The sequence below is a fragment of the Letharia columbiana genome (genome assembly GCF_014066305.1).
Source record: "Letharia columbiana isolate WasteWater2 chromosome Unknown Sc0000060_s0, whole genome shotgun sequence".
Taxonomy (NCBI): domain Eukaryota; kingdom Fungi; phylum Ascomycota; class Lecanoromycetes; order Lecanorales; family Parmeliaceae; genus Letharia; species Letharia columbiana.
The window spans coordinates 92,730-106,932 of NW_023501103.1; the positions used below are offsets into that span (position 1 = coordinate 92,730).

At 50.2% G+C, this 14,203-nt stretch overlaps 7 protein-coding genes across 7 annotated transcripts; 5 read left to right on the forward strand and 2 right to left on the reverse strand.

The window, feature by feature from the left end:
* Positions 1-1,461: 1,461 nt before the first annotated feature.
* Positions 1,462-2,749, forward strand: HO173_011242 (uncharacterized protein; the record flags this gene model as incomplete). Its single annotated transcript, XM_037313123.1, has 2 exons — positions 1,462-1,564; positions 1,656-2,749. The coding sequence occupies 2 exons, from the start codon at positions 1,462-1,464 to the stop codon at positions 2,747-2,749; spliced, it is 1,197 nt and encodes a 398-aa protein (XP_037160004.1).
* Positions 2,750-4,361: 1,612 nt separating this feature from the next.
* HO173_011243 (uncharacterized protein) lies at positions 4,362-4,950 on the reverse strand (the record flags this gene model as incomplete). The annotated part of the gene is made up of 2 exons (XM_037313124.1): positions 4,362-4,612; positions 4,680-4,950. 2 exons carry the CDS (start codon positions 4,948-4,950, stop codon positions 4,362-4,364), a joined length of 522 nt encoding a protein of 173 aa, XP_037160005.1.
* Positions 4,951-5,844: 894 nt separating this feature from the next.
* Positions 5,845-9,308, forward strand: HO173_011244 (uncharacterized protein; the record flags this gene model as incomplete). Its single annotated transcript, XM_037313125.1, has 2 exons — positions 5,845-7,019; positions 7,070-9,308. 2 exons carry the CDS (start codon positions 5,845-5,847, stop codon positions 9,306-9,308), a joined length of 3,414 nt encoding a protein of 1,137 aa, XP_037160006.1.
* A 432-nt stretch (positions 9,309-9,740) lies between these two features.
* On the reverse strand, positions 9,741-10,019 carry HO173_011245 (uncharacterized protein; the record flags this gene model as incomplete). The annotated part of the gene is made up of 1 exon (XM_037313126.1): positions 9,741-10,019. The coding sequence occupies one exon, from the start codon at positions 10,017-10,019 to the stop codon at positions 9,741-9,743; it is 279 nt and encodes a 92-aa protein (XP_037160007.1).
* Positions 10,020-11,287: 1,268 nt separating this feature from the next.
* HO173_011246 (uncharacterized protein) lies at positions 11,288-11,521 on the forward strand (the record flags this gene model as incomplete). The annotated part of the gene is made up of 1 exon (XM_037313127.1): positions 11,288-11,521. The coding sequence occupies one exon, from the start codon at positions 11,288-11,290 to the stop codon at positions 11,519-11,521; it is 234 nt and encodes a 77-aa protein (XP_037160008.1).
* A 57-nt stretch (positions 11,522-11,578) lies between these two features.
* HO173_011247 (uncharacterized protein) lies at positions 11,579-12,084 on the forward strand (the record flags this gene model as incomplete). Its single annotated transcript, XM_037313128.1, has 2 exons — positions 11,579-11,784; positions 11,961-12,084. 2 exons carry the CDS (start codon positions 11,579-11,581, stop codon positions 12,082-12,084), a joined length of 330 nt encoding a protein of 109 aa, XP_037160009.1.
* A 295-nt stretch (positions 12,085-12,379) lies between these two features.
* HO173_011248 (uncharacterized protein) lies at positions 12,380-14,008 on the forward strand (the record flags this gene model as incomplete). Its single annotated transcript, XM_037313129.1, has 3 exons — positions 12,380-12,429; positions 12,936-13,361; positions 13,894-14,008. 3 exons carry the CDS (start codon positions 12,380-12,382, stop codon positions 14,006-14,008), a joined length of 591 nt encoding a protein of 196 aa, XP_037160010.1.
* Between the last annotated feature and the right edge of the window lie 195 nt (positions 14,009-14,203).

The window sequence follows — 14,203 nt, forward strand, 5'->3', positions numbered from 1 at the left end:
GTAGATAATACGTAGCACATGTTACAGGTGAATCTAGCGCAGCTTGAGATCATAAGGGCGTATTAGCCCGAGGATATAGTCGAATATAGGACTAGAGCCTTGAAAAGAGCCCTAGGGTTATTCTATACGACGGTAAGAGCCACGTCGGGGATAGGGTTTGAGTCGTGGATCAGTTATGAAAGTGAAGGAGAGAGATTACTTTCAAGACATGCACAAACGCCGAGACCTAAGCCAGAGTCACTTGAGATGGCAAGCTAAATGTCAATCATTCTGTGAGCATACCAGCTCTTCTCTTAAAGGATCTGCCTCCAAAAGCTACGGTAAGGTGTCTGCGTCGCGCCGGTTTCTTGCGCCCTGAGGGCAAGTGGAAAGCAACGAAGTGACTGGCGAAAGGGATGGCGCATCACCCTGCAGCGTCCTCAACGTAGTCTAAAGAGCCCGTGGCAACCGCTGATCTTCCCTCCAGAGCTTCAGAGTACAGGCTCATTTGGCATCATGAGAGAGGAGGAAGTCTGAGAATTGAAACAGCGACAGTGGATCAAACACAGATGGAACAAGGCCAGCTTCAAATAGGTATAACTCGTTCACTTCTGTACACGTGAGTGTTGAATGACGATGCCCAGCTTAAGACAGTGGCAAAAAAGGACTTTCATAGGCTGACAATGTGAGAAAGTCTGGAGTATGCGTGTGTTGAATGAGGAGGAAAAAGGGACCAGTGAAAAGTCGTCGCGATCCAGTCTTGGCATCAAGCCAAACCGCGAAGCAAGTTTAGTGTGGCGCGTACTCTTACAACTCAAAATATCCCCTTTCTTCTCCAACACCACACATCAAGCGGCATTAACAATCCTCTTCAGACTGCATCCTCATCCTCAACTCCTCAGGCATTCCATCCCCGGTTGCCTCTATTCTAAGGCATCAAATAATTCTTCAATTATGCAAAGAGCAGCACGTCTTTTCCGACACTCGTTGTGAATTGACGCCTCGGAAGAACACGCTTCAACGCGCTGCAGCAAGGCGTACCTTAGCCTTTAGCTTCTTCTTCTACTTCTTCCTCTTCTTCTTCTTCACTTTGATCCCTGCCTATCTTGGACACACTTGAGCCTTAACTGCATTGCCCCTCCACACGTCCGCTTCGTGTCAATGCGCGATTGTACCATTGTATCCTACTGGCTAAAGTCTCGAGCATCCGCTGCTTCTTCTTCTTCCTCTTCAAATTTCTTCCATTCTTCATTCTCCTATCAAAGCTATCATCAACGTTACTCGCCCTTCTCTACCTCCCTACACTCCTCTGTCCACCATCAACATACTTCAACATCATCCTCATCAACATCGCCTCTTCATATTTGTACTCTTTGACCAACGTCGAGCCAGTACTGGGCCAGGCATATTCTAGCCTGTCGCTCATACATTCCTGAAGCCGACAAAACAACAACATCCCATCCTTCAAAGCAACAGCTCAACATGACAACCCTCACAACTATGGCTTCGCCGGCCCGCTTGCCATTTGCTTCCCTGGGTGGTGCTAGACTTAGGAATATGACCAACATCAAGAACAAGCAGAATGGTAGGTCGATCGCCTATATATCACATACTCCTTCTTGGCCACTTGCTTGATCAAGGCATCTGAGAGCATCATTGATTGACATGCCAAACAGCTCTTGTTCCTACCGCTGCGTCTGCCCTGAAGCGACATGCTCCAGCCGAGTTTGACGACGTCGACTCGGAGAACATCGACCCTTTCACCTTCTCATCGCCATCCAAGAAAGGTCGAGCTTTCGACTTTGACTTGACCAAGTCCAACGACACCCCACTCTTTGCTCCCGCACCAGTCCAGCCCGCTCAATATGTCGAGCGTGCGCAAGCAGTTGGCCAGAAGCGAAAGGCAGAAGATACTGTAACCCCTGCTGCTGGAATCAAGCGCCGTGCCGAGCCATCTTCAGCCCCTGCTCCTGCCGGCCGCTCCCCAAAGAACAAGCGTATTGGAATACTATCCCGTCGTCGCATGACGACCAGCCCTTTCACTCGTGTCAATCCTCCATCTTCCTCTACCACCGAGTCCACCAATGGCCTGCCTTTCTCTATCGACGCTGCCCTCGCCGGCACGGTCCCTAAATACAAGTCCAAGTCCACACATGGGAAGGGATGGCAGTTCGATATCCATGAAGACACTCCAGATGATGAGATGGCCAATCTGATGGAGCACTCCACTTGCACTCTTGAGATCTCCGACGATGAGGGCAGCTCGTCTAAAGGCGACAAAGACAACAAAGAAAACATTCCACCCATCGATGGCCCTGCTGCCGTGACCTCAGCTACACAAGTCACCGCCACTAGGAGGGACATGATGACCGATGAGACGCGCGAACCACTGGGAGACCTCGAGGCCAAAGACTTTTACGCCGAGGGCTGTGATGCATCTTCTTGCATCATTATCGCTGCTGAGAACTCGTCTGAGCGGGTCCTGGACAAGCTGTCGACGACCATCAATACTCAGGAGCCATCCTCATCGCTCCGTTCTGATGCTGGTGCGGCAACTGAAGCTCAATCTGGATGGGAAGATGTCATCGCTCGTTTTGCAGCCAAGACTAGCACGTCTGCCGCCGACGCCGACTTTGGCATTGAAAAAGAGGGCGCGAAGGAGGCCACCGAGATCCAGATCTGGGAGAGTGAGAGCGCGAAGGGTGATGATGACGCGGATGCTCAGGGACCCGAGACTGATGGTGTCAAGCCTCAGTCGCTGTTGGCCTGATGTTTATCCTACATCAAGCACGCCTTTCCTTCCCGGTTTATCTTGCATGCTGGAGTTTGCTTTTCAACACTGTCGCCATCATCATTGCTCTGCGGTGCCACCTGCCCGACATCGATCACGTCAACGCTGCTCCAATCGGCAGCAGCGGCTCCTGGATTCGCCACAGGACGCTATCACACCTTGCAATTCCCGCAATTTCTCCGTTTAACACCAAATTTCCACCAATGTTCATCAAATCCACGCCTCCATACTTGCACTCTCGTTGTATGCTCTTTGTATTGACTGACTTCGGTGGATGTCTACAAATTCGAGCTCAGCAGATGCCTATAATGGAGAAGTGAACGTTGATTGCGCCGTGTTCTATCGCTAGCAGAGCTTCCGGTGTTGACTGACTTCGGTGCATGTCCACTGGTCGAGCTCGCTTGCCTTTCACGGTGCTTGGATGTTCGGACGTGGTGAACTTTGGACGCTTGGCGCGTGGCTTTGAGGTACCACTCATGGCTTGGTTGGATTTGAACGAAGAAAGTGTTCTCTATCTTGATTTTTCATATTTTAGCTCCATCTGTCGTGATATCTGCACACTTAAAGTAACGATGTTTTTGAAGCAAAGAATGAGACACTAAAGCTGGCATGCTTCGGGCGGGGGTGTTCTGGCTGGGCTTCTCACATTGGCAAATGGCATGGAGTGGTTAGATCTGGAAGGCTGGGAGTACAAGCATGGGTGTATGCTTGTTGGTAATAGATTACAACCGAATCAATTCACTGCAACACAAGTGTGCCCGAAGTCATAATGAGTGGTTTCAGATGCCTATAATTGGACTTCACTGTAATACCGTATCATAGACTCGAGGGTCTTCTACAACTCATGTTGCTGTGATTCTTGGGAATTGGAGCCCAGTATACACAAGCGCATACATTGTCAAAATCAACAAATAACTCAACCCGCGATATTCCCCCAACGACAAATGCTTGACGATATCTAGAAATCTTTTACGAAGCCTGTGGACTGTTCTCGATACTATCGTAGTGGAACAATGACCAAAACATGGAAAGGATTCTGTTGATATCCGGCTGACGGATTATGACATACCGGGTTGAAATTTGAAGGGCTGAAAAGCAAAACCCATCTTTCTTCCTGTCGCAGGAAACCGCACCGACTTTTCCCTTCGGGGACGTCTGGATTGGTTGCGAGGAATGCGTCAAGCTGTTGGAAAACGGTGAAGGGAAAGGCCGTAGTTGTGGAAGTGGATGGAAGGGATGGGCTGGGCTAGAGTTGCGTTTGGCTTCGTTCGGGGTGGGTGGTGGGGAGAGGGAGAGAGGAGAGAGAGAGAGAGAGAGAGAGAGAGGGAGAGAGAGGAGAAAAGAGAGAGAGAGAGAGAGAGTTGGGTAGGAGTCTTGATGGCGGTGGGAGGTGAGGTGGTTGTGGTTGTGGTAGTTGCGTCTTGTAATAGGGGAGATTTGTGCTACAGGGTGACTAGATCGATGTGACCAACCAGTTACCCCGACGCAAGACTGTTGCTAACGTGTATTGGCCGAGCACAAGCAAACAGGTTACCATTTTAATGAAATGAAAAGATAGGTCCTGCCCAGCACCGAAATACCACCCGCCACCTCAGCAACCCAAAGGTCTTATGTTCCACGGCAGACAACCCTTACCGGGCGGACAGATCGGCTCCGCAAAGACGGTCCCAAAATCCGTGTTTCCCCATCCCCCAAACGACGATCCCTGGCTATACGCGCAGTCGTCCCCGTAATTACTCTCGGTGTGATTGCCGATGCTGGCTTGCCCGAGGAGAGAGATGCAGAGGGCGTAGTCGAGGACATACGGATCTCCGTTCGAAGTTCTATCGACGCGGAAATTGGCTGTCGAGGGCCCGACGTACGATTAGCATGTGACTGGCGCGAGGGGACGCTTCCCGAGTGACCGTACCCCATAATGACACATCGGTCCCGAATTCGTCCTCGTAGATCGTCAAGCTGTAGATCAGGCCCGGCCAGCTGTTGCCCACGTTGATGGATACCGTGGTGGGAAGACTGTTCGGCACCAGGAAATGGTTGTTGCAGAAATCCGCTATGGCGGTCGTGAACACGTCGGTCCCTATCGCGGTTGGGCAACCGATGTTGTCCTTTCCTTGGTGGCAGCCATTCGCAAAGGTGCAGGGTATGAGTAGATAGATGAGCGCGAGGATTGGGAAGTACATGGTGAGAAGTTTTGAAGGATCGGGTTGGAGAGGAAGGGAGCAGTGCAGATTACCACGATGTACCTGTACGGGGGAGACCTGACCTTTTAGGATCGCTGGAGAGTGAGTGCGCATTCTTGGATTTCATATACGAAAAAAACCTTGAGACTGTCATTTCTTCATTTCACGTTTCACGTTTCGTACTAGTGTAAGTGTGCGACGGAAGTATATTTCATCATTTTTCAATAGTAAGGTATTTGTGGCGCAGTAGAGCAGTAGAGGGCAGAAATAATAAGCGGCGAAACGGCCGTAACGTGTAACGAGTAACGAAGAACGAGTAACGAGTAAGAAGAAGAAGAAGAAGAAGAAAATGTAGCGACTTGAATTATAGGCTTGTCGTCGATGTACAGTCGAGCTACGATGACCTACCTCAACTGATGAGCCTTGATCTCTTGTTTCGTGGAAGAAATTTCAGGCTCAAGAGCGATCGGGTTCGTAATTTCTGTCTGGAGTGGCGCGGTCTCCTAATTGTGTAGGTAGATGTATACCTTATGGTCTGGTCTTGTTGCAGAGGTCATTTTGAAGGTTGTCACACCACTCTATTGTTCAAACTTCTCTGGATCGCAGGGACCACCAAAAGCACTAGTCTACTCTGGGTTAGTACGCACGTGATGGCGTGGGATATCAAAGCGCGTGAACTTCATCTCCGACCGACTTTTCTCATCATTTCATTATTCACTTCGTCAGCCAACAGCATTAGGATCCGGGTAAAAGTTGGTGTGGGTGTTGTGTGTTATCTGTGTCTTTGTGTGACTCCGATTGCTATTTGCTTCTCGCATGCTGGATCTGTGTTCTTTCCTTCCGCTTCTCAAATGAAATCCAAAATGCTTCGATTGTTTCCCCACTCACATCAAAATGCCTCTTCTGTTCCTCCAATTGTGTAACTTACTCTCGGATCTCGAGAAAGTGTCGCACCGTGACCCACCTCTTCTGCCAGCACATCGTCAGCAGAGGTATCGGGAAAATATCGAGCAATGGCTCACCACTCATCGAGTTTCCATCAATTCGCCTGACATTGACCTTGTCGTCTTACTTTCTGCTCTCTTCCCTGAGAAGCGTACGGACCGCGTCTATAATATCAAGCTCAAAAGTCTCACAAACCTACTGAAGAGATGCCTTGGCCTTGGGAAAGACAGGTTGGAGATGCTAGATCAATGGCGGAAACCGGGCCGAGGCAGTCTCTGTGATTGCGTTGAACGTGCCCTTCGACAAGCAGAATTTCCCGAACAGCCGGCAAACCAGATTACTCTCGAGCAGGTAGACAAGGCACTTGCGACAATTGCGGGAAAGTGCCGATTTTCTGGGCCGAAGGTCAAAGGACCCAAGGACAGCTTCCTCGAGGTCGAAGACGGTCGACAGGTCCTGAAGATTTTGGGGCAAACCTACAAACGAATGCAGTCTAGAGAAGCCAAGTGGTTTACCCGGATGATCCTGAAAGATTACTCCTGCCTCGATCTATCCGAGAGCATGGTCTACCATCACCTTGACGTTCGTCTACCCACAGCCATGCAAATGTACGACAACTTCGAGGCCGCCATCAGCGAGCTAAGAGGCTTACCCGCATCTCAGATGGCAGGTTCCAATCAAGGTGCCTTGATCCAGCGTCATGCGAATGACGCCCGTTTACTTCAGCCCAGGATCGGCGTCAAACTTGGTCCGCCCAAATGGGTGAAAGCGAAGGGTGGAGTCAAGCATGCTGTGTCAGTCGTTGACGGAAGGACCATGAGCATCGAGAAAAAGCACGATGGAGAGTATTGTCAGATTCATATTGATATGTCCAAGGGTGAGGAATGCATTCAGATATTCTCCAAGAGTTGCAAAGATTCTACTTCGGACCGAAGAGGTGTTCACCGGGCTATCAAAGACAGTCTGCGCATCGGACGCCATGATTGTGGCTTTTCTAGAAAATGCATTTTGGAAGGGGAACTTTTGGTTTGGAGCGATAAGACGAAGGGGATTTTGGAATACCACAAGTTACGGAAGCATGTTTCTAGGTCTGGCAGCTTTTTGGGTACCGAACTGGATTCTCAGTAGGCGTACATCGCCCGAGCGTGCAGATTTAGTGCTGATCTGAGTACAGACCTCATCCTTGGGAACACTTGATGATTATGTATTACGACCTTATGCTTGTTGATGATGATCCAGTCGTCCACAGACCACACAAGAAGAGGCGGCAGCTCTTGGAGGGGCTAGTAAGCCTTATTGAAGGCCGCGCAGACATAGTGTGGCAAAAGCACGTTCGGTTTGATAGACCGACAGGACCTGAGAAACTCAAAAAGGCTCTGGCCATGGCATTTGTCCTACGATGGGAAGGTCTGATTTTGAAACCTTCCGATGAACCCTACTTCAACCTCGGAACCCGTGGCCAAGGAAGGTTCTCAAATCGTTGGGTCAAGCTGAAGAAAGACTGCATCAAAGGTTTGGGCGATACTGCTGATTTCGCCGTTGTCGGTGCTGGCTATGACGTCAATGAGGCCGAAAAATATGAGGGTATGAATATACGCTGGACGCACTTCTACATTGGCTGTTTGAGGAACAAAGCGGCTGTCTTGCATGCTGGCGAGAAACCTCAATTTTTCGTCTTTGACCAAATCAAGGACTGCATCAAAAGAGAAGACATGAAGACGCTGACCGAGAACGGATATCTCCGAGCAATGGGTACAGAGTTCCCAGATACTTGGGAGGTTTTCGATATCGAGCTCGCGCGAGGATTGCCATTGATGAGTGTCGTCTTCCGACAACCCTTCGTCTTCGATGTTGCAGGCAGCGGCTTTGACAAATCGCCGAATCGTGATGTCTTCACCCTCCGGTTCCCACGCGTCATGAAGATCCGGCTAGATAGAGATTGGAGAGAGACTGTAGATCTTGATGAGCTACAGCACATGGCAACCGAAGCCAGAACGGTACCTACCGGAGACTTATCCGATAACATTGCGGGCTGGATTGAGAAGCTGAACAACGTCGATCGCGGCGCCAGAGGAAGGATGACGTCTTGGGACTTCACTGACGACGAGGAAGACGGGCACTATTTATTGATACCAGACGCAGAATCTTCTACGCCAAAGGCAACTCGGCGTCCACGAGCGGCAGCAGTTCCACCGCTAATACGGATGGACACCGGAGAAATGCGAGATCAAGAGCGGAGGCTTAGCGATGGTGCTGTCGTTGAACAGCCTAAATTAAAGCACTCAATGGGCAGCATCACAAATGACGGCACTCTGCAGACACCACCAAACTCTTCACCGCGTTCGAGAAGCAGTGGCGTCACATCCACTAACAGAAAGACAACTGGATTTGGCGAAAGTCTTCGTGGACCTTCAAGGAAGCGCAGTGCTGAACGTGACGACAAGGAAGATTCTATCAGGAAAGCGAAGAAGACACGGCCGTTTCCTATACAACACTCAAAGAGCGAACCCAAGCCCACCGATAACACACGGTCCACGAACTCCAAACAGATCACGAACAACAACCGGTCCCCCACGCTCAAGAAGCCTCTACGTGAGATTACGAATCTGTCCCGACCTCCTCTTTCAGCCCGGTCTACGGACACTCTTGAACCAAAGCCACGGTCGACAACCCACTTCTCCCTTGTGCGTAAGACTGCCGTTGACACAGACCGGCATTTCCATCGAAGGAGGAACACCTCCAAAGTATATGTCGAACCTTCGTCACCTGCCAGAGAAACCACTGCTTCTGAATCGACTTCTGCTGATACCACACAGCAAACTATATCCGAGGAATCTCGGCCTGCGCCTCTTTTACCACCTGACCGTGCCACGATAGAGATCGGGAGCCTTCAAAACCCTCCGAGCACTGCAGAACGGGCCTCAAGCATGCAGATACCGAATATACCAGAGTGCGATGTCATGTTAGGCCCATGTCTGGTCGACCAGAATCACAAAGTTCACGAGCTTTTGTTCAATCATTACAAATCGGCATTACCATTTCCCAGAAGCCGTCCAGCAGAATGTTCCCCCCCGAGCTTTAAATCGAAGCCTCGGTGTGAGCTCGTTGTACTGGTCGAGTCCAACGACACTCATGCCGTCGGTCGGCATGTTGGAGCGCTCTTACATCATTTATTACTTTGGCATCCGCGAGTGGTGACTCTATGGGACTGGCGGTTCCTGGAATTTAAATCGCCTCAACCGATGGAGAAATGCCATAGGACAGCGTTGATCCATAAGTACTTCGTTGCAAAAATGTGGTGGGATCCTCTGGCTAAGGACCAGGGAGCGGTGGTGCTGAAATGGTGTGGTGGCAAGTCCAGGCTGGTGCTAAAGGCAGAACTTGATGAGATGGAGTGGATAGAGGGTATTTGATCTCATGTTTGCGTTGTATTATTACCACACTTTACTAGCGAATAAAATCATATATACATACTGTCGAAGGAAAACATGATAGACTCGTAATGATGTCTATTGTATGCTAATTTCATCATTCTGTCCTACTTTAAGTACATGGCTACCCTTGCGCTCCGCCCATGCTGAGCATGAATCTTCGAGTCGAAAAGCGAGTCATACGCTCATTCAATGTGATTTGTTAACGAGTCCCGTCTTTGCTGCATCCCTTGGGTTTATCATCGGTCAGACTCTGCTGACTAGAATGGTTGTACCAAAAGTCTTACCCAAGATACTCCGTGGTGATGCTGAGATGAAGCCGACGAATCGCCTCCATCAACGCACCTTCTACATTCGACGATAACGTCGACGGGTTCACTACTCCTATAATCCTTGAAAGGGTGGTTGTCTCGATCAAGGACAACGCGTCCCTCGGCACACGTCCGTAGGACTTTCGTGAGTAGGAGTCTCGAGGCCGAGCCTGGGGCGTACATGTATAGCACACCGTGGGGGATATTGGTCCAGCCACTGTCCTTGCTCAAGATCCCGGTCTTTTTGTGAGTCGAAAAGGACTGTGGTGTCGAGTTCGTGTTTGCCATGAGCGCGAGGGTGTCCTTGAATTGTTAGCTGATCGTTTATGAAGTCTGGTATCGAATAGTTGCTGTAGACGTCCGCTTCGGAAGTCTTGGCCATGTTAATCAGTTTGTCTCTGGTCTTCCGAGGACATACAGCGGGTCCTATGAAGTGGATAAGCCCCGCTTCTCGTTATAGGATATATTATCAGAACTCTGCTGACGACCTACTCCGTGCTTTTTCATCGGCTTTCCCGTACTCAAGGAGTCCACAAGCGTCTCGGGCTCCGTGGTTCGATCCGGCTCCACTGGGCACGGCAGCCGTGTTCTTTGCGAGCGCTGTGGATACGAGACGCGTTTGAAGAACTGCGCTTCGACTGCGAGGGGGATTTGCCGCTGGTGGTGAGGGGTATGTTTATATAATTGATCATTGTGAAGGCAGATTCAGAGGGTTAGGGGACAGAATGAAATCGAAGCCGAGGATATCCATACTCTCGACAATGCACGGAGCTCCACATCAAGATGACGATAGGACGCTGTGGCTTGAGGCCTTTCTCTCAACATGCAGTGATCGGTCGAGCATTGCAGCAACGCGGTGTGTGTAGTATGGCTGGCATCATGCTCGATGTGAGTCGAAGTTACCGAGCGTGAGGGTTTGAAATTATAGACCGCAAGTGAATGTTTGCCTGCCAGCCTCACTACTATGACAAGGTTGGTAAACCAAATCAACAAACGAAATGCAAAATCGGAGGATAGGTTTTCGTTTAGAACAGTAGATGGCTTGAAAGGGGGTTGGACGTATTCTTGACCAAACAACAACAGCATACACAAGATACGGGCGAAGACAGGAGAAGAGTCTCGCTGATGTTGGCAACATCAACATCAAGCACATTATATAGTGAAGTCACAGTTGATATAATAAACGCCGTAGTGTTCTCAGGCTCCATTGCAAACGGAGCGGCTTCTGGCCAACGCCGGCCTCTCAAGTCCTACCTACCTGCTCCCCCGTTTGCTCCTCGGTCCGTCTCACCTGTTTTCAGTTCGGTTTTGGGGATAAAGGCGAAGATCTGTTCTTCAATTCTGCTCTTAGTCGCTCCACTACCACCTCGCCTGGGAGCTGCGCATCACGGGAGTCCATACGAATACGAACGCCAAACAAAATGGTGATGTCAGGTCACGTCACTTACCACCAGTAAACATAAGAATCCCCCCCATTTGCCTCACTACAAAGACCCAAGAAATCAATCACTCTCCTCTACTATCATTCCCGACAACCCTCAATACCCATCTCCGACCCAACACCACCACCAACAAAATGACCACCACCTCATCCCAGGGTTCCCACCCAACCCGGACTCCCTCCTTCCAGCGAGCAGAAACTCATCGACGATGTCCTCAAGCTCTACCAACTCCAACCCTCCGAACAAGCCTACTCCCACTACAGCGAAGATGCCGTATTCCGTACGTACATTTTCAAACAATCATCTCCCGGCTGGTATCAACCCCCCGAGTTTCCAAACATCTTTCGCGAGCAGCAGGCTCCATACCATTATCAGTTCCCGTCTTACGAGCCAACTCATCCTCCCCGAAGAAGCAAAAGCGCTGACTCCAGAACGAGCATAAGACGACCCCGTCTCCATCGCCAAAGGCCTCGACAGCATCAAGTCCCAATTCAACGGCATGCCCAAACTCTTCGCCGAGTCCATCACCGAGAAATGCGACATGCTCGCTTCGTCGACGTCGAGTCGGATCGAGTTGAATCTGACGCAGAAATATGTGTTCAAGTCGCCGATTCCGTTCAAGGAGAAGGGGACGGAGAAGCCGGTGAATTCGAAGTTGACGTTCCATTTGAATGGGGCGGGGTTGATCGAGAAGCATGATGAGGAGTAAGCGCTGTCTTTCTTTGGAGCTGTCTTGCCCTCTGATAACTCCCGCTGTTGGAGTTCCAAAATGTCTTTTGCGAGTAAAAGGCTCTTCTTTACTCCTATGACCTGTTTTGCAATTCGAGTCTTTTACTCTTGCCTCTTGGCATGATCCATGATGCTGATTCTGAAACGGACAGGTGGGATCATGAAACTAACAAACAAGGAGACGAGGGTTTCATGGGGAAGGTGCAGGCGTTTAGGAAGAAGACGGATGCCAAGTTGGTGGAGAAGACTGTGCCAAGTGATCCTAGCAAGGTTTGAAGTGGGCTTTGTGGAAATAAGGGAAGCTATGGCATTGTTTGATAGTGATTGAAACATGACGAGATATACGAAGCTTAGCATTTCTCATAAGCATAGCAGATGAAGAGGTATAATGATAGCACAGCTATCATTCCCACCGGCTCGAGCATTCAATAGAACGGTTATGTTGTTCCCTTTGCTCTTTGTATCATGCTCAAGACCTCCTCTTTTCCAGCAGCCCATGAGCGGGAACGCTCGGACCGGCGTCTTCAGCTTTGTAGGTGTTGGAAAAGACCTTGAGGAAGGCATGTGAGAGATGCATGGCTTCAATGGAAAAGTCCTAGGGCTAGCCGGTCAGATGGGCGAGTGAGTACAAGATTATAGAGTAATTCTCTATAATCACTAAGCATTGATTCCCTTTCCAACGCGACAAGGCTATCACCTCCGCAGATCAGGGAGACAACGCTTCCGTTGAGGCAGGAGCAAGATGCTTGGATCGAGGCACATGATCAGGAAGTTGTGGAACAAAGGGCAATCCATCTCACTGAGATACGTCCCTTCAGGGAGCGAAGTTTCTTTGTTCATGTTCTTTCATTGCTTCCCTTGCCCAGCCCGAATGCCTGTTCAGCTAACAAGGACCTTTTGTGTCTCTTAAACATGACCTACGTGTGGATCTGACTTTGCAGCTTGCCCGAACAAGATGTTTTGTTCAGCCTTTTGTCCTGCGCTCCGTCTTTATGCGTCCGCTCGCCCACACCAGGACGATGCATACACCTTTCCATGCCGGTCTCAAGCATCAGGTTTTCTTTAGCAACTCAATAGTATCACCCAACGTCCATCTTCCCAAACATCTGCTACTCAAACATGCATAGCTCCCCCCTCCTTTTCCTCGCCTTGGCAACCGTAGCCCTCGCCCTCCCGACCAGCGACACCGTCGGTGCAACCGTGATCGAAAAACGCTCATCCAGACCCTGGCTTGACTCCTTCGACCTCGACGACGTCATCTGCCAGGACCCAGACGGCGACACCAGCGACGATCCCCGGCCCTTTATCCAAGCAGGCGAATGCGTGACTTTCCAACCGGCGACCGGCCGGGTCGGTGGCAGCTGGGGCGCCGGGGGGTTTGAAATCGGCAGCTTCTGGGCGTTTGAGAGTGACGATTGCACGGGGCCGGTCAAGGCGAATATTACGCAGAAAAATCAGGAGCAGGGTTTCTGTTTCAACTTGGATATTTTGGGCTGTCAGGCTGGAGAGGATCTGAGCAATCCGTGCTTTTGGAATAGCGTGAGGGGGAACTAGTAGGGGTTGGTGATGTCGATTGAGATGTTGTAAGTTCAAGGTATGGAAGACATACATCGTTTCATTTTGGTGGCGTTTTGACGGATTTTGTCTTGGCTGCATTGTCGGGTTTTGGGATGGCTGTTGTTGCGTCCAGCTAGTGTGATCCTGGGGAGGGCGTGGGAGGCTCGTCTTGTCAAGCACTGAATGAATCTCTATGAAACACGCAACATCTTGGTCTTCTCAGTCTCCATCAGTAAGTGTGTCCACCTGAGGTGGTCAAGCTGTACCCCGATGATCATTGCTTTCCCAACTTGCAACTTATGCCCTGTCGTCACAGTGAGCGGCGTCATTCAACAAACAACATAACAATGTCATCCACCAACGGATCATGAGGCTGCCCAAAACACATGCATCCTCATTTCCTCAACCATGCTCACAAATATCCCGCGCACCACTCTCACCCACACACCCAGACTGTCCCCCACCTCCAACTGCTTCATGAAGTTTACCTGCTCCCTCCGGTCTTCCTCGGCTAAAGAATGCACGAAGTTGTTTACATGCGCTTTTTCTGCCGCAGAAAGACGTCCCCGAGTTTTCCCACCAGGTCCCACCCGTCGTCCAGGTATTCGGCACCGGCAACGTAGTCACTGTCGCATCTCCATAAAACTGTCTTCTGCCCCATCATACCGTCTGCAAGTGCACTATGGTTCAAGTACAAATCGATTTTCGTATGTGCTGGGTCGCAGAAGCTTCGCTTAATATGCCACGACCTGTAGATATCGCCACAGATTTGCTGTAACCGCGGGCTACCCTCGAGAACTCGAGCGGTTGGCTTGAGGACAGCCCTAGGTGCTAATTC